Source organism: Oryzias melastigma, linkage group LG20 (assembly GCF_002922805.2).
Source record: "Oryzias melastigma strain HK-1 linkage group LG20, ASM292280v2, whole genome shotgun sequence".
NCBI lineage: Eukaryota > Metazoa > Chordata > Actinopteri > Beloniformes > Adrianichthyidae > Oryzias > Oryzias melastigma.
Window position 1 is genome coordinate 19,039,245 of NC_050531.1, and position 20,065 is coordinate 19,059,309.

Consider the following 20,065-nt stretch of genomic DNA (forward strand, 5'->3'; position numbering starts at 1 on the left):
TGTGTTTCTGTTAAGCCAATCTGAAATTAAAATGTGTATTTCTACAAATTACCACTTGAAGCTGGTTTCATGATGGAGCAATTTCCTGTTTACTTGCATGTGTCTGTTCAACTGTTTTATGATAAATACTTTTTGAATTTCTTGTCCAAAGTGTGTTAGATGGGAGTGATTTTTTAAACTTATATTTTTTTGATTTAACAGGTCTCAAATGTATGCATTTTTAATTATTTTTTTTAATTGGTAAAATTTGATTAAAAACGAAATAATTGTTTTACTTAAGAAAATAACCTCAAACATTTGCCCAAAAATATATTATAGACAACACAATATTACTTTATTAACAGTTTGGACATTGAATGAGCAACAATCAAAGATGTCCATATTTTAATAAACTATAATAAAAAACAAATAAAACCATCCACAAACAGCCCAATAGACTCACCAAAAACAGATTTTAACAAGCTTTCAAAGCAGGAAGAATACACCTTGACTCAAACATACTGGGGTTTATTTTCACGTACAACCAGGTAAACAGTTTTTTTATGAGAGCTGTTAATCCGATAGTTTTCACGGTGACGTCAGACAAAATGGCGACAGGGGCGAAAATGCGGATGGTTCCTTCCGGTGTTTGAGTTTAGAACAGCAAAGCTGACAGCTGAACAGTGTTTAACACAATTTTACATAAATAATAAAAGGTATCCTTACCAATTTCAGCAGAAAAATGTATAATATTTATTTTATGAATGTCCTGACAAACTGTATTTTTATTTTCTGTCTCAGATCGTTCACAAATCTAAATACTAATTTGAATAATCCTTCAATATTTGAGGTTCTATTGAAAATATCGACCTTTCAATCAAGCCGATATTAATCGGATTCAATTTTGCTTGATGTTATTCACATGTGTTTTAAGTGCGATTGAGCACAAAAACTGAAGCAAATTCATGTTGGCCACATGTAATAGCTGCAGCTAAGATGCACACTTGTGCTTTAACTGCACCCAAGGCGAAATTTAGTCATTGTAATAAGAGGTATTTGTTGTTTTTTGGCGTAATTGTAAAAATAGGAATGCTTTTAATAGGAAAATTTTTTTTATGGTTTCAAATCATTTTTATCTTTGTTTACCTTTATTTTCTCACAGGGATCAGACACGGTTATGAGCAAAGAAAATCTACGTCAGAAAATAACAACAGTAATTAGTTTTTCTTTATTGTAAGACTAAAATTGTCTGAGCTAGCGTTAGCATTAGCATAAATTAGAAGAATAAAATCTTAATTACCTTCATAATCAAACCAGCAGCATTCAATGAAGTTCCTGTAACCCTTGTCTAACTATGACCGGGTTTTCAGAGAGAAATAATCCACGACTCGATTAAAATCATCCATATCATTTTGGTAAAGCAGCTGTGAAGCATTCTGCAGGAGGAATACTGACATTTCTACTTTGATTTTTGAACAAAATAAAAGGAAAAACGAATAGAACTAGGTAGGACATTTCTAAAACAAATATTGTACATATTTCTATTACAATTGATTAGGTTACCTTTTATTATTTACGTAAAACAGCGTTCAACTGTAAGCTTTGCTGCTATAAACCATAGACATAATACATAACCGGAAGTCACTCTGCACACTCGCCGTTTTGTGTGACGTTACATGAAAAGGGTCAATAAAAAAAAAAAAAAAAAATTAAAATTTGTTCCTGCTTTTAAAATGTGAGCTTAAAATGCTGGTGTTCTTCATTTTGGTTATTCAACATACATTTAAAATGTCCTTTTTACTGAAGCAGTTCTATGCTTTGTTTCCACAAGGACAAATATGTTTTGTGAAAGCACAAAATTATTCTGCACTTCCGATATCTTTCTTATAAAACGTACAGATTCTCTTTATTGGTGTCAATGAAGGTTCTCAATGATGCCTTAAAGTTCAGTCACAGCAACTGGACTTAAATGTTCTCTTTTTGCCGTTGTGAAACCCACCGATGTGTGTGGACATCACTATATTCATAACGCCATACATCTAGCAATAACCCAGTAACAGCGGGTTGATTTCCTTCTCTCCCTCTGGTACAGACTTTTTAATACCAACATTATTAAATACTGGTTTCCTTTGTAGATTAAATAGCCAATTTCTGCCATTTTAAAAGATCAAGCTAGATCAATGTTAGCTGAAAACTAAAATAAAGTCTCAAGCATGTACATACATGGATTAATCTAATATTATCTTTTATGGATGGATAGAAGTCTGTTTGTAAATGTAAATGTGTACAATCTAAAACATTCTAGTAAAAGTGACCAAAAGTGAAGGTTGGATGATCTATAAGGCGATGTAGCTATATAAACAAATCCAATTTTTTAAGAGGCAAAATTTAGTAAATGGCTGAAAATTAAACATTTAGTAAATTATATGAAAAGAATTGCTTCAAAACATTAACAGATGAACAAAATACATTTACCTGATCAAACATGTTTATAACAATGTAATAAAGGGTTAAATAGATTTTTTGTGATATCTTAAAAAGCTTTGATCCAGATACCAGCTCTGACGAGGAAAATGAAGCTCAACCTAAATCTACCAATGTTGATTGTGCTTTTTTAAATTACTTTTTCTCATTTCTTCTTGATTTACAATTAAATACTCAGAAATGCTATTTCTAATCTTGATTCTCTTTATAAATGCCCTCATCATTTAAAAAAATAATCAGGAACATTTAAAATCACTAAAAACACAATTTTTCATTGATTGGGGTTTTTAAGATAAATTTATAAGACAGGAAAAAACCCACAAGAAATAAGTCTGAGACATAATTTGGTATAAATTAGATTATTGACGATAAGCAAAATAAATTGGTGAGGTAACTCTGCCTAGTATTCGACATTTTGTTGTTTTTAAGCATAAACTGAGAGCATTATTACATTCTTTCTTTTTTAACCTGTTTAGGGATTGTGACACACCATTGTTGCTCTCAGGTTAGATTAGAGTTTGGGCGTTTCAACCCCGTGAAATATAGAAATCACACCAACATCTAGAATCACTGTGAAAAAGAGACTAGATTAGTACTAGATTATACTCTACTTTCCGCTTGAAGTCGTCGTGCGTTGGTGGTATAGTGGTTAGCATAGCTGCCTTCCAAGCAGTTGACCCGGGTTCGATTCCCGGCCAACGCATCGCATTTTGTCCTCTCGTAATCATTTGTAAATCTCTCCTTTTATTATAATTCTGCGCTTGTAGAGCACATCTTTTACTAAGACATCATCAGGGGACGCTTTTTTAAAATGTCGGCTAGTATCGTAAGACCGGATAATATGCTAAATAACCAACCAAGTCACAAAATAAAATACCATAAATTGTTATATTAAAAAAACAAAACGGAAAATTTAGTATTTCGTGTTACAGATTCTACAGAAACCGATTTCTCCTGGACCGTCCAGACATTTAGCTTGAATTGTTTTCCTCCGATGGATTCTTTGAACGAGATGGTGCATTCTCAACTTTGTCCAGTAGAGGGAGACATTTCTCTATGGAATGACCCATAGCTTGGAGGCGCAAATTTCATTTCTTTGACTCAAATAAAAACAGAAGCTCAGTCAATGTGATGAAGCCATGTGCACTAAATTACGCAGATGTGAAACTACACTAATATCAGTTTATTTTGTACAACATAATTCAAGCATTAAGCCAAACTAAATAATATGTTAATGTAACTGTAATGACCCAAATCTGGAACTTTTGAAGTGACACATAAAGATCAGTCTGAGGAACAGTTTGATTTGCAAAAAAAGGACACACAAAGACAAAAAATTAGCTATTGGATGTTTCCTGAACAACAAAACGCACCCGAGCAAATCAATTATTCCACAAAGCCCTGCATAACAATGAAGTGAAGGCAGCCCATAATCTAGTACAGTACTTCCACTTTAAGGACTTTGTAAGGAACGTGTAGGCAGCGAGTCTTTGATGTCAATACACAGTTCAAATCAAAGCTCCACCTACACATGTCAGAGTAAGTTCAAAGCTGTGATTCAGATTGGTGATGCTCCTGCTGGGATTCAGCCACGAGGAGGAGAAGAGCATTCGTCTGTCTCCATTATTCACATTCACTTAGCAAGACATGGACCATACAAAAGAATGAAAGCTTTAATGACAAGTCAGTGATAAGTCTGTAATGGTTTAGTTTTTTTATTCAGTTATACATGTTTAACATGTGGACTTGACAGTGAACATACTGACTGATAGGACAAGATTTAGATGACACTGATCTGTAGTGAGATCTGGTGGATGCATCTAGAGAGGTGGAGGTTTCCTCTGAAAAGGAGAGGAATTAAGACAAAGTATGTTTGTGTAAATAAGTAGGGGAATAGTGAGGGAACAGGGAATAGATGGAGGACTTAGAATCAACAATACATAACTTTGGGGAGTTGAGGAGGTGCAATCAGACTGAAACAGGCAAAAAGATTGAAGGGAAAGGTGTAGAAGACTGTGTTAAAAGCAGTATGGTGGCCCTGAAGTCAAAATCACTACAAATCTCCCCAAAAAACCTAACAAAGATTAAAAACGGGGAAAAAAATATTTTAAAATATCCCAACAAAATTCCTGAAAACAAAAAATTATTCCAAAGATAAAACAAAGTAATTTCTGGACATCAAAATAAAATGTGAAAAAAACTAAGTACATTAAGAAACTAGATATATAGCATTACCTGTGATCATGCTAGTGTGAATGCTGGAAGCTGAATTTGGCTGCTGATGATGCTGAAATTGATAGCGGAAATCACTGAAGTTGTTAGCTGAAAACTCTGAAGCTGATAGCCAGCTAAAATATAAGCTAAATGCCAAATTAGTCTAAAAAAATGCGAAAAAAGGCTTAGGTTTTCCAAAACAGTGAGCATGTAGCTGAAAAAATAGCTAGACTTTAAAATATCCTGGAAAAAGGAAAAAAAATCCAAAGCAGTTAGGGTGTTCATATTAGCCTAATTCCAAAACAGCCTAAAAAACTGAAAACTAGAGAAAAAAAAAATAAGGTTAGCCAAAACAGCTGGGCATGCAGCTGAAAAAATAGTTAAACGTCAACACAGCCTAAAAAACTGAAAAAAACCCCTAAATTAGCCAAAACAGCGCGCATGTTGCTGAAATATTAGCTAAACTCCAAAACAGCCTAAAAAAATCTTAGTTAATGCCAAATATCAATTTTCAAAACTTTAAAACCTTAACTTTTTAACATGATTCTGAATAATAAAAAGGCATGAATATTATTCCAGAATAAATCAATTTAAACCTTAAATAACTTTCAATATTTGACTCTCCATAAAAAATTATTTTGTCAAAATTATACAAGTTAGAAATGAAGCGCAAGATAACGTCGGGCCATTAATAAAAATAAAATAAAATGATCTGGAGGGCCGGATAGAATTACCCGGAGGGCCGGATCCGGCCCCCGGGCCTCGACTTGTCACATGTACTCTAGACGGATGTAGAGACTTGAATGAGTGGTGAAATGTTTCAAAGAGAGAAGATTTTATGTCCAGATACCAAATACCATGACTCAGTTTCAAGACAACTTCTCCTGGATTAAAGACAACCTTCATCAACACATCACTTCAGTAACAATGAAAGATCCAGGTCATCCTATCAATCTTCCAAACCTGTTCAATCCCTTTCAGGGTCATGGGGTTGCTGGAGCCTATCCTAGCTGCTGTGCGGTAAAGGCAAGAGTCACCATGGACCTTCATTCCATTCAGGCATTATTTTAACAACTAATAGTTCATCTTCAACTAAAAGATGAAGAACCAACGGATGACTTATACATGAAATTGACTATAAAAACAAAATAATCAAATATGTTTGAGTTTTGGGCTGCACGGTGGCGCAGTGGTTGGCGCTCTTGCCTAACAGCGAGAAGGCCCCGGTTCGACTCCCGGCTGGGACCTTTCTGTGTGGAGTTTGCATGTTCTCCCCGTGCATGCGTGGGTTTTCACCGGGGACTCCGGCTTCCTCCCACCGTCCAAAAACATGCTTCATAGGTTCATTGGTGACTCTAAATTGCCCCTAGGTGTGAATGTGAGAGTGGATGGGTGTGAGATTGAGGCCCTGCGACAGACTGGTGACCTGTCCAGGGTGTACCCCGCCTTCGCCCATCAGTAGCCGGGATAGGCTCCGGCACCCCGCGACCCCGAAAGGGACGAAGCGGTTAAGAAGATGGATGGATGGATGGATGGATGGATGGATGGATGGATGGATGGATGTTTGAGTTTTTACCTTTTAATTCTGCTTTTGTTTCACACGTTTTGATGGAAATTAGTTTTAGAACCATGAGAGGAGTGAACAATAAAACCTTGAGGGAATCTTTAGAGGTTTGAGGTAAATTCCGTGCAGATTTCCTCTTTATACTGTAGTTCTGACGTGTCAGAAGTTCTGGAGCCACAGCCGAACTCTAAACCTCTTTGGGTCTTTTCTTCATTTCTTATCGTTTATGCATCATAACCAGATGATACCAATATTCCTGGTACATTCTTCTTTATCAGTGTTTAATAGTTTATTAAACTTTCAATGAATTGTGCAGCTTCTGTCCTTCATTAGTTTCTGGTATTAAAACAAGACTAGGACAGATTTCAGAGATTTATGTGGAATATATTCATTATTTAAGTTTAATCTTCTTTTTTTAAATTGTAGATTCTTGGGAAAAGTCATTTGTTCTGGACCTGCTGCATAAGTCTGATTGGTTGTTAAGGATGTCTTGGAGAGTGGGAGAAGAGCCGTGATTCCTGCCTAAAGTGTTGGGCTGATGAGCTGGAAACTCCAAACACCAAGTTAATGTTCAATCAGAACTCTTATTTAAAGTCTTCATATTGAACTTGTTTTATTTATGTCTTAACTGGCTCCATGTTTTACCATTTTGAGTCTTAAAGCTTTATTAACAAAGTTGACGTTGACATTTTCAAAGCAGTTTAGAAATGTCTCTTCTTGCAGGAAAAACTGAATCCTAACATGAACATGCTTAGATGAAATATTAGCTAAACTCCAAAATAGCCTAAAAAACTGAAATAGAGCCTAAATTACCTTAAGCTGCTACAATGCATCTGAAATATTAGCCAGACTTCAAAATATGTTTAAAAAACTTGGTTTTTTTTGTTAGTAAATGCCAAAATATTCAAAAAAGCTAGAATTATGCCAATATAACAACTAAAAGGTCAAAAATGCTCAAAAAACCCAGAAAGTGCAGAAACAATCAGAAGAGCTCTGATATTAGCAGCTAAAAATTTGGATGAATCCCAAATTAGTTTAAAATAATCCTTACATTCTGTAAACAACGAGTTAATAAAACTGAAAGTTTTGATGAAGATAAAGATGGAGCACGGGAATATGGGCGGAGCTACAATCTAATGTTATCATAATTTAAATGGGCACATTTTCCTGTCAAGTGGATTTTAGTTTTGATTTTAGGTAAAATTGGTCAAAGAATTTCTTATTTTTCGTTCTATCACAGATAAAAGTTTGTCAATTTTCACAAATGAACATAGATGAAACTAAAATTTGATATAAACTCCCTTATGTTGCATACATTTTTATAAAATGATTCTAAACCTAACCTGGCGAGCTTACCTCAATCAGTTTCCCTCCACGACTCTGTGTCCCTTTAGCAGCTTTCCAGGCCCCTTAAGTGCAACGTACAGTGACCGAATGAATAATTGAGAAACAGCTCTCAGATGTGCACCGGGCTTCTCTGCATAACTTACAATATTAATGCACAGAACATCAGAGGCAGCTTCATGCAAAGGATTTTATTTATGAACTGTCTGCAGCACTGAACAACAGCACATCCTTGTCTCTATTTGGGATCATTCGGAAGGATCACAGCAAATAAAGACAAACACTGCGCCTTCAGAAAACACCTCCCTTTTTCACAATATTTCTAAAAAATACTTTGTCCTTTTTATTTTTTTAAATATGCAGCTTAACTTCTGAAAATAAAATATACATTGTATGAAATATAACTGTTGTTTATTGGATAGACTATACATATATAGTACCAAATGCAAGTATATGCAAATACACTTTCTCCGTGACTTCTTCTTACGCATTACATGCACAGAAAAGGCGAGAAGACAAAACCAAAAAAAAAGATGCTGCGTTTAGAAAAAAAGCTGTACATACCTCTGTATGAAAATAGAAAATATCAAAGCAAGATGTGCACCAATAGATCTACAAAAAAGACCAACAAGAATGACCAGATAACACATTACCTGGAGCACAGAGGTACAGGGCTGGAGACGGGACACTAAACTCTGCAGCTTCACCACACAGTTGACAGATCAAACACTGATATGGTTTTTCATTTTCTGTTAACACCCAGTGAAAGTTGATGTCCAATGCATAGAATAAAAGTTTGGTTTGGTTCGTTGGTCAATTTCTTCTCTATTGCTACCCCGTTTGTCACCTTTATCAAACGTGTTCAGACGAGATCTCCAAGTTCTGTACAGCGACATTACTAAGCATATTAAGCTTATTCGTGTTAATATTATTGCCTACACAAAGAATGAGTTTCATTTCAGTGAAACGGAAGTCCAGTTGAAATGGAGACCCTACGACAGCTCGGGACGGCTACATCTACACCGCTTCCTACCAGAAGCACTTCTGAGACATAAAGTGAAGGACGGAAAAGGTCAGACAGCGTGGGGATTCACTGAAGACATTTCCTTAGGGAGGATCTCCCAACGTGAAGACACGCTATGTCCGAATTCCCTCACTACTCGCTAGCTTCTGAAAAACTGTTTAATGCGGGACTATGTAGTGTCCTAGATTTCACTACTTCTTTTAAAAAACTGCAAATGTGACGTCACGAAGTAAAAACCAAATAAATACGAGCATTTTATGAAGACTATTTATGCAACTCATTCTCATCCTCAAGTCGTCACATATTGTTACTTTTTGGCGTTTTGGGTGTCCCCAACTCGTCGGTTTTTCATGTGCTGGCTGTTTGTAAAATCAAGGGTCTGCAACCCTCAGGACGGAGTATCAGATGCAGTAGCGGATGCGCACTAGTCTGTGGGACACATCCAGTACCTGTACCCTAACCTTAACACAGTCCTGGTTCTGATACCCTAACCCAGTACCGGTACCCTAACCTTAAACCGGTACTGCTTCGCGTTAGGTTTGCGGCATGTGCTGTGTCTGGTACCAGTTTGGTACCACATTCGCACGTGCACTGGGACACTTGGGATGCATCCAGTACTGCCACCCTAACCCAGTACTGGTAATGGTTCTTGTCAGGTTTGCGCCTCGTCCTGCGTCTGGTACCGGTTTGGGTTCGGTAACGCATCCGGATGTGCACTAGTCCTTGGGACTCATCCAGTACCGCTACCCTAACCTTAACCCGGTTCTGGTTCACATTTGGTTTGTGCACCGTACAGCGTCTGGTACCAGTTAAAGTTCCATACTGTACCTGGTCAGGTTAGGGTACTGGGTTTGGCTAAGCATTGTGGTACTGGACTGATTCTGGTTTACGGCCCAGAGGTTGGGGACCCGTGGTTTAATGGGAACAGCCAGCATGTCCAAAACTGACGGCTTGGGGAAACATCAAAAAGTGACCCGGAGTGGTCATTAACCTAACGTCAATATATGATGACTTGGAAGTGAGAATGTGTTAATTTATGATGAAAACTTGAATGTTTTTAAAAAAAAAAAAAATTTCATTAAAAATCATTTAAATGCAGCGCATTATGGTCATTAATCTAGTAACCATTGATGCTCTGTAGTTTTTTGCAGACTTCTGGAAAATTTCTAGGGCACCCGACTTTGGAAATTACACTCCGAAAAAAATGGTGAACGCCACATGTAGAGCTAAGTAGTGACGGAATTCGGACACAATTATATTCAGGTGTTTTGCTAACAACACAGAGCCAGTAATCTCAGCAGTGCAAAAATACGACACGTGTACCAAAACGTTTCAAATGAAAGGTTAGCTCCACTAAAACCGGGTCACAGACGCTCGTCTGCGACGGCTATATTGCTCTGGATTGAAACTATTCAAGGACCACAGTGTTTTCTTTGCAATCCAAACTCTCGGAGTACATTCTCTATCACACGAGTATAAGAATAAAGAGCGGGGGGCGGGGCTTCATTATTGATCACACACCCAAAGGTTACACTTCTGAAAACCAAAGGTTTTAAACATATATAAGAAAATATACATTTCAGTCTGATACCATTTTTATAGATTTAACAAAATGTCATTAGTCTATCATATTTACATTTGGTTAATACTGATTGTAATGCAATACTTCTCTCTTGTGGCTTCTTCTGGTACATTTCTCTTGTTTGTTGGTGGAGCAGAAGCACTTTTACATTCATGTTTCCACACAAACGCTCGCCCACGAGCCCATGTGCAGGTGGAAAAATGACATGCCTTTTTTTTGTATCTCGTTTTCCCAAAAGTAACGCCTTAAAAGGAGGAAGTCCAAAATGCTTGTGGAACTAAAATAACTGGTTCAGAGACAGGAAGAAGCTCCTGCAGCACCAGGACAGTCACTTCTGTGAGAAGTTCATACGTGGATGCAGAGGCGTTCCAATCGCGTCATGAGGTGAGATGAAGGTCTTTGTGGTGGATTAAAAAAAAAAAAAAAAATAGGTAGCTAACTTGACAGAAGACAGATTTCCACAGTGGTGAAGGCAGCAGTCAGGAGTTACACCCTCTCCACTCGACTGGGGTCGTACGAGTCTGAAGAGACAAACAGAAGAGGCGTAAGTTTAATTTCTTAAAGAACATTCCCCTAAAAGTTATTCATCAGTATTAACATGCGAAAGTCCACTACATCACATACAGTATTAGACACATTTTTTAGAAATACAATGTTTCCATACCCTTTGATGAAAACAAAAATTGCAATATCATTTTTTATGTGACATGTATAGTATCATTTATGGTATGTTGGATGATCATTTTGACCAATTTTTAATCACAACAATGTCAGTTTAAGATATGGATATGAGTGTTCAGGATAAAAGCGCCTCATTTACCCACTGTCTCAAATTTGATCCACACATTTTAAACATGGTCTATCTGTTTTTATAAAGAATTCATTATCAACAAATTTTTCATTATTTTAATACAGAAAGTATTAGTGTGAAAAATAAATAGGAACAAATAAATTATTTTCACCAAAAAGCTTTGAAAATTAGCTAAACCTTTTCCCGCCAAAAGTGTTCTTGAGATTTAAAGTATTCAGCTATTTGAAATGAGCAGAAAAATTCTGCCCTTAGTGGAATATTGATGAATTCCAGGGCAAGAAAAAATGGACCAAGTTTTATGTATAATGGGTTTTAAGAAAAGATTATAACAATGAGAAAACAAGCTAATCCAAAATCCATGTATCGAACATGAATGGCTATAGAGTTAGAGATGAAAATAAGTTTTTGCTCATCTTTTGAAGATATCCTTAAAGTCCTATCTGTATGTTTTGTTGTTATCAGAAACAAAAATCATATTTTTCTCCTTGAAGACTCTATAAAGCATTCTGAACTGCCTTTGTCTTCCAGTTCAGATTCAGACTTTTAGAATGACTGACAAGACAGTTAATGTCAAAAAATTAACGTGAAGTTACGTAAAAACATATCCACAGTTTCTTAACATGTGTCCAGTCTGGTTACAGGATATAGGATATATTTACCTAATATATATATATATATATATATATATATATATATATATATATATATATATATATATACTATGCTCTCTCTCTCTCTCTCTCTCTTATGGGGTTGCCGGAGCCAATGCAGCTACTATTAGGTGAAAATGGGGTACCAGGTCACCGGTCTGTCGCAGGGTCACACAATCACATTCACACCAAGGGGCAATTTAGAGATACCAATTAAACTATTAAGCATGTTTTTGAGCTAAGGGGGGTAACCGGAGTTTCCAGAGAGAATCCATCCATGCACAAACCCTACACAGGAAAGACCCCAGCAGGATTCAAATCAGTGTCTTTTCGCTGTGAGACGAGAGTGCTAACCAATACACTACTGCCAACTCAAGAAACAACACTTAATAAAGATAGGTCTAAGGAAAGCTACAAGGGCTAACAATTATTTGTCACTTTTACATGATTTTTCGCACTGAAGGTTTAATAAACATATGAAACAGCTAATATTCTGGCTGCTTTGCACCCACCTGAGACAGAGAGCTTCTCCTCCTCCTCCTCTTCCTCTGCATTTGAGTGACCGCAGGTCCCAGAGCTGAGGCTTGTTGGCAGCGTTATTTCTCTCTTGGGGACACTGCGAGGTTTGGGAAGCAGGGGTGGTTTCTGGAGCTTGGTGCGCCGCTTTGGTTTGGGCATTGGTCTTGCCTCTGTGTTTTGAGCGGTCTCTGCTCTGCTAGCCACCGCGGTATTCCTCTCCTCTTTTGTGACCTCCAAAGGCTTTTCTGTGTCTTTTTCCACAATTTTTAACTCCAACTCTGCTTCCTCCATTTTTAATTCAAAATGTGAATCATTACTTTGCTCCCTGTTTGCTTCAAGTGCAATTTCAAAGGCAATTTCCTCCTCACTTCTTCTCTTTTCTGTTGTCTCCCTGATATTTTCTTTTTTATTTTGATCAGGATCCCCCAAACGGACTGGTCCGTTCTCATTTTCATCCCGAAGTTCCTGCTCTTGATTTCCTTTATCCTCTTCATCCTTCTCCTGCTTTGCTAGCTGTTGCTCAACGTTCATTTTAGCTTCTTTCCTAGCATCACATTCTTCCATACTGTCATTTTTTTCTTTAGAAATAGCTTCTATTACAGACTCTGGGCCTTTAAGACTGAGGCGTCTTATTCGAGACACAGAGTCCAGCTCCTTAAAACGGGCCATTCTTTCTGTGCTCGATAGAGCCAGAGGTGTACCAGACGAAGCTGCACAACTGTTCAGCTTATCTTGGAGGGATTCAATGACTTTGCCTGCTCCACTTTTCCCTTTCTTATCCCCATTGGATGCACTGACTGCTGGCTTCTCATCAGCGGTCACAGGTAGAGACAGCAGAAGCTTGCTTGGTGGGAATTCAGGGTTTTCTGCTCCTGCCCCTGTCTCTGTGTCCTGATGGTCTCTATGGTCCCTGCTGTGCTTCTCTCTATTGTCCCTGTGTTCTTCTTGATCCACACCTGGCCCTGTCTCCTTGACCTCCTCAGAATTTGGAGCTTGGATTAACAAGAGCTCCTCTTTGACTTCCTCATACTCTCCAATCACATTCTGTGTTTCTCCATTTGGACTTGGCTGTTTCTCTCCAGAACTGGTGTCCAAATCAACCTGGTTATCGTCAATATTTTTGTCCCCCACACCTAAAGTCCCAACACAAACAGAAATACCCAAGATCCGTGCAGCCCTTTCCTCTATAGACTCATTTTCAGGGATACCTTTTGGACATTTGACCTCGTAAAGCTTGCTTAGGTCCTCCACAGGTAACATTTTGGCTTTCTCCTGAATTAGTAAGCTTTCTAAGTGCTTATCTGTTATTGTTGAGTCATTCTTGTAGGTAAGGGGTTCAGAGAGGGCATATCTTTCATCAACCTCATTCTCAAAGGCAAAAGAAACCTCTTTTGTCCTCCTTTGTGATAGACTTTCTGTCAGGAGTAGTTTGCTACTTTCATTCCCACCCCTGGAGATACTTCCATTCAGACAAACTACTATCTTGTCTGAAGTAGCTTTTCCCTCTCTGTATAACCTATTCCTGGGCTGTTCATTTGAGTTGTGATCCAAACTTAAACTGCTTTTAACAAGTCCTGACATTGACAATAACTCAGTTGGACCCTCATGATCAAATGGAGATGGGGCTGAACGTGAGCGCTGCATTGGCCGACCAGGGCTTTCCGTGTAGACCGTTAGCCCCACATCTCTCAGAAGGGATTCTTGAGGAACTGGGATGTCCTGCCGGCAAGGCTGATTCAACTCATTGTTTGGGAGAACAGGAGACAGGAGAGAATTCTCTCTGGGGTCTGGATTGACCAACATGGAAAGCTTATTTGTTGGGGGTATGTGGTTGGCTTGTGCCCTGGAGAAAGTACTGCTACTGCTTGTGTCCAAGGATTCAAGATCAGCAGTGGAGGCAAATGACTTTGATCTCTTTTTTATATTATTGGGCTTGTCTGTATGCAGTGGTGGAAGACTGATTGCTTCCCGACCTGGTTCTGGGCAAGTGAAATGGGCTGCTGATTTTAGACAAGCTAGCTTTTTATGAAACCCATCAAGATCACCTGTACTCAGACCAACGATGGGTCTCTTGCTGATTGTTTCTTCCATTTCTTTATTTATGGTCTCTAACTCACCAATGGCATCACAGGGTCGTCGGTTCACTGGCTTCAAGAGAAACTGACCAAAGACCACATGCTCTGCACTGTCTGGAGAATTGATCTTCTTAGGGGAGGACGGCTGGTGATCTGGCTGAACGCGTGCTTTGGAAGGAGAGGATGGTTGCTGTGGTGAGTCCTGTTGCGTTGGCATTTGTGCTGGGCTGAGACGAGAGAAGGCGCTGTTGCTGGATGGATTAAGATGTTTTTGGCCTGCCATGGGATAGCCATAGGAGGGGCTGCTTTCGGAGCTGACATCAAGGTCAGTAGTTGCATTTGAGGCAGACAGAGCAGGCTCCTGTCCACATGGAGGGCTCTGAGGTTCTGGGCTTTTTACCACTGTCAAAGGTGAACCAGTCTGAGTTTCCTGATTACGGTACTGGTTTCCAGGCCAGGACCTAGCATAGCATAAATCTTCATTTGCTTGGAGTGCCCATGCATCAATGATCTCTTTTCTTAAAGGAGCTCTCTTGTAGTTCCTCATTGAGGATGTGCTGCTGGTGTGAAAATGAGAATAGCAGGATTTGATAGGCATCTCGTTCACAGACTTGCTGCGAATATTTAGACTCTCTTTGAGGCCTACAGCAAAAGTGTCAGTTTTGGTCAAGGTCAAGTTTGGTATTGCCTCATTGTTGTTCTGATCAGCCACTAGATCTTTGCTGATGTTGGTTGGTGTGTGAAGAGGAACAGATACCAGGCAGAATATGGTCTCACTCACTCTTCTCTTTGTGTTCCTGTAGTTCTCCTGTCCTGAATCTGGAGCAATTTTTTTCACCTGTGTGATAGTTTCTGCAAAGATCTGGTCTGATCTGGATCCCTGGCGGGGAGAAGTTCTTGGCAATGGGACCTGGAAAGCTGAAGAAGGTGATGGAGTAGGAAGTTGGTTTCTGAGATGTCTGTTGTTTGAGTTTTGGTCTGGTGCTGGGAAGTTATCAACAGTCTGTTTGTGCAAATCGCTTCGCCACCTCTTATTGTCATTGTCAAAGTCGCTAGGAGAAATCTGGTTAGCTTCACCTGCCGGTTTGGCAGTGATGAAAGGCCCCAGTGGCGGGGGCAAAAAGGCACTGTCATTGGTTGCAGACTCCGACACAGTGACACTGGGAAGCTCTTTACGAATGTGGCGGATCTTATCAGCATCTGTCAAGGAATTACCACCTAGGGCTGAAGATATGTGACGAATACGGGGATCATCAAATGGAATATATTGAACACTTCCAGTTGGATGCTCTTGGGTGGAGTAGATGGGGCAAAGCTGCTTCTGGCTGGACATACTTCTCTCTCGTGGTGGATGAGGCCAAGAACTGGCTGGGTGTCTGATAAACCAATGAGATCCATCTGGAGCCACGTGTATCTGCTGATACATGTTTCCTCTGTACCTTCAGGTCAAAACCACAAGAAGAGACATAAACAACCACATCGTGCATGAATAAAATCGTATTTTTTTGTTATTTGTGTGTTTAACATCAAAACCATACAGTTTAACTCCTTTGAATGGATATTTATGATATTTGAGCAACTGTTTTTTCAGCAAATATTACCAAACAGCAGCATATACTGAAAAAGTTTCGACGATATACAATTTTCAATAAATTTGCCAGTTTGACAAAATATTATTGTAAAAAAGATTAAATAAAAACAATAAATTTTCTTAAATTTCAAAGTCTAATGAGATTTTAAAAAGCAAACAAAAAAAGTTATTTACCTGTAGTCCACACCTATTTCGCCATATCCCCGGAGCCCCCCTCCCATTATTGGAACTCTTTTGTATGACGGAGGAGGAATGTATCCTGGTGGGCCAGAATCCTGTGCATAATAGTCCAAATGGGGGTCAGTCGGTCGTGACATGGGAATGGGGGTTCTGTCCCTGGCCTGGGGAATGACTGACTCTCTGCCTGACAGCACCTCACAGCTTCCCCTGATCTGCTGGTGCATCTCATAGGACGGAGGTCTGGGCGGTCGGGTGAAGCGGGGCTTTGGTGTTATAGAGAGTTGGTTGGCACTGGCAGGCCTACCGTTCTCTGCCCAGCGTGGTGCTCTGTACAGCTGGTGGTGTGCAAATGGGTGCCCATTCACCCGCTTGTACAGTTCTTGACCTGACGAAACCACGTCAATGTATTGCAGGCTCTCGGGCTGGACCATCCTGGGCAGGGACTGGGATTTTACTTTGGTCCTGGGGTGGACTACCATGCCATCTGGTGTTCTGGCATGGAGCCGCTGCTGGTCCTGTGCCCAACGCTCACCCTCACTCTGAGACAGCTGGCGGCCAAAGATTACAGCTGGGTTCCAGTCCTCCGTCCCCAGGCTCTGGCACTTCCTCTCACTTGCCATTCTCCACTGATGAAGGGCGGCTTCCCTCTCTCTAGAGCGGGCCTGAGCCTGGGCTTGGGCCTGGGCCTGAGCCTGAGCCTGGGCCTGGGCTGCCCAGCGCTGCCGTTCCTGAGCTAACCTCTGACGGTCTTCTGTGGAGAGCTCTTGACCTCTTGCCTTTTGAGGACCGTCTGGCCGATTGCAATCTCCCTGGCCCCCTCCGTAGGACTCCGTTAAGTCGGCATAGTCCAGCAGCACAGTGAAGTCCTGGCCTCTCCTCCTCCAGTAGGACACATCCTTGGACAATGCCTGAGGGGCTTTGCTGCCATCAGAAAACCTTTGAGGAAACAAAATAACACAAGCGTGAAAATGCTTGCACTAAAATGCATGTCGGGCATTGGCCATTCTAAAATCCCTCATGGTTTCTGTAGCACATTTTTGCACTGCCTTTTTTTTAACCTGCAAATAATGTATTTTTCGTGTCTTAGGTAATTCCCTTTCCTTAACAGACAGTTCTTATCCTAGAAATTTTTGAGGTAGGAACCCATTAGAGTGCATTGCAGCTTGGTTGATTGTACACTCTGGAAAAAGACACGCTTCAAAGAAAAAAACCCAACAAACAGTATAATGCAAAACAACACTTTTAGTGCTGATGGAATTTAATAGATAAAATATCCAACTTATGCTTAGTCTTTCAGAAAGTTCTCCATTTAGGGAATTGGGGTTGACATGACCCAATTGATTACAAAAGAAATCCTCATCCACTAGATGGAGACAGAAGACTACAAGAAGCAATTCAGTAATGGGTATTTTTTAGTATCTATGATTGAACGAGGGTATTGGTTCAGCGATTCCTTCCTTCTTAAGCAGATCAAGGGATGTCACTTTTGATCTTTCAAATATTATATTCTTCAGATAATCAGGGTAAAAGAGCTGCATTTCCATCTCCAGAGTTGATGTCTGAAGGCAGACCTGATGGAATACAATGAGCTGCAGCGAGCCCCTACATGCAGAGTAATCATTTTATACTCTTTGCACAGAGACAGACTGACATGGTAAACAAGAGGCAAGCACATGGCTGCTGCATCCAGAGGCTCCGGCCACTGAGCATTTCCATCAATGATCGTTACTGAGAGCGAATGCTTGTTGGGAGAGGGTATAGGATGCCTGACCACAACATTCTGCTAAATCTGAATGCATTTCATGTAAGATGAGTTACCATCATTAGTCTAATTATGTCTAAGTAGCACTGTCTAGTGGGAATGCCAAGAAAAAGGCCTTATCTAAATGAAGGCTGCCAGCCAGTGAGTTTGGACAATTGAGGGGAAAAACAGGGAGGGATAAGCAAACAACAGACTTTAATCGCTGAACATATGTCTACGCTATCCACCGTCTTCCCTACGGAACGATCACTTAACAGACCAAAGACACCACAATGCCAATCACTCGTCCTGTAGATGACAACTACAAGAACAACAAACACTCGCTCACAGCCACAGGCTTTGTCAAGGTGACTTGATTAACGTGCGATCCTCTGTTGCTGTCGAAAGCAGCTTAGACACACCAAATAGCACCGTGCCAACTTTCTGTTTAGGGAAAAATTTGATATGCCCGCCTAATGGTGTAGACAAGGGAGCATCTGTATTGACTTTGTCTCAGTTACAGCACACTACCCCCACCCCCGTAGTGGAGCAAACAGGCAAACTAAACAGGCCAGATATGAGAGAAATGCAGACAGGCTGAAAGCCATGCAGAGTTTTGTGGCAGTATCACACTTACCCAGGAGTGTTTCAATTGCATAACTCCAAACTGGACTAAAAATAGCCTTTTCCCCATATACATATTTAAATATTCCCTATATGGCTCCTATTTTATTGATGTGATATGCATTATGTAAGTAGCAGTCAGAGCTGGTTAGGGTGGGTTTAAGGGATTTCCTGAAAAAAACTGTACGTGAGACAGGTTTGTCCAAATCTGTATTGATTACAACTCTTGGATCCTATGTGGGAGATTAAAAGACAAGCATATATTACCCTTCCTCCCTTTTCTTAAGAATGGATTGGGAGGAGGAGAATAAATGAGACATGAGAGGGGAAGAAAACAGATGCACAAGAAGCAAGGCAAGAGGGAGTGAACAGCAGTGTGGTTCCAGTTGTGACATGATGCAAACTCGGCCAAGCGGAGCAATTGGATGAATTATTTCATTCCAGGAAACACGGAGCAACACAAAACCTGATGTTATCTGCCAGTGAAAGGCACACGAGCAGTGCAGTGGAAGCTCATTTTAGGAAGGGGGAATCCCGTTAACATCTTACCCACTGTCTAAGGTCAGCGACTCCCCTAAAGAGTGGCTGTCGGCGTGGCCCCGGCTCTCGCCCTCCTGTTTTGTCTGGCTCCTCTCCCTCGGTTCGTTGTTGTTGTTGTTGGGCGAGCTGCCGCCGTACGCTTGAGGGTGCCTTGTTCCGCCGCTGTTCCCAAAAGCTCCCGCGGGCCCTCGCTCATAGCCGTTGGCTGTTCTGGAGCCGTGCCTGCTCTCCAGAGCTTCATGGTGTTTGCTGTAGGACGGCGGGGAGGAGGGTGGAGGCTGGCGGGACGAGGACGTGGGGACCGGCGTCGGGGTGGAGGAAGCGCTGTGCTTGGGAAGCTTGTATCCATGAGAGATGAGGAGGTCCTCCACGCTGTACATGGTAGCATGTGTTTACGTCAGCGTGGGCTTGGTTTTCGCCCCTCTCTGGCGTCTTTCATGAGAGGGTGAGAGGAAGGTCGTTTTCACGGGGTCTCTGCCAGGATCACCCGCACCGCGCCATGGCCACGGCCATCACTGGGAAGAAACAGAGAGATGGGCGGCATAAAGATGAGGGAAAGACCACTATTTTAATCCCAGAATAAAATAGAGCAATATAAGAAATATCAATTTTCCATTCCACATGGACTGGCAATAAGTCGATCCATGTTCCAGGATTTAGAGGGATTAAGAAAAAAACAAACCCACAACAGCATCATCCCTATTACTGATAAGTTTCTCTGCTGCAGTGAAAACATTGAATGTCACTGTGGACAGCGGACTGCCCTCTAACTCACTCAGTCCCAGCAAGGAGTCGTCTGCGTGACTGCATTTTCAGCGCTCAGCTGATGGTTAAACGCTCGCACACACAAATAAAACTGATTTTCAAAGTTATGTGAAAAACATCCAGAAAATGACTAGCAGTGAGAAGGCCCTGGTTCAAATCCCAGCTGTGATCTTACTGTATGGAGTTTGCATGCATATGTGGGTTTTCTCCAGGCACTCCGGTTACCTCCAGTAGTCTGAAAAGATGCTTCATAAGTTAATAAGTGACTCTAGAGTGCCTAGGTGAGAATCTGAGTATACAGGCTAGCAAACTGTTCAGGATGTACCCTGGCTTTATCAAAAGCTGGGTTGGCTCTAGCAAATGGGATTCAGATGCATC

General features: G+C 40.4%; 1 protein-coding gene and 1 non-coding gene across 2 annotated transcripts in view; one reads left to right on the forward strand and one right to left on the reverse strand.

The window, feature by feature from the left end:
• Positions 1–3,094: 3,094 nt before the first annotated feature.
• Positions 3,095–3,166, forward strand: trnag-ucc. The gene has a single exon. It is a non-coding gene; the product is annotated as a tRNA-Gly (tRNA).
• Positions 3,167–7,117: 3,951 nt separating this feature from the next.
• The window catches only part of jcada (junctional cadherin 5 associated a), a 28,590-nt gene continuing 15,642 nt past the window's right edge, over positions 7,118–20,065 (reverse strand). The window contains exons 2-5 of the mRNA XM_024280222.2: positions 18,932–19,437; positions 16,012–16,953; positions 12,165–15,685; positions 7,118–10,712 (exon numbers count right to left, since the gene is read on the reverse strand). Coding sequence (XP_024135990.1) covers positions 10,678–10,712; positions 12,165–15,685; positions 16,012–16,953; positions 18,932–19,302 — 4,869 coding nt within the window. The 5' untranslated portion in view covers positions 19,303–19,437 and the 3' untranslated portion in view covers positions 7,118–10,677. The remainder of the gene's footprint in view (positions 10,713–12,164; positions 15,686–16,011; positions 16,954–18,931; positions 19,438–20,065) is intronic.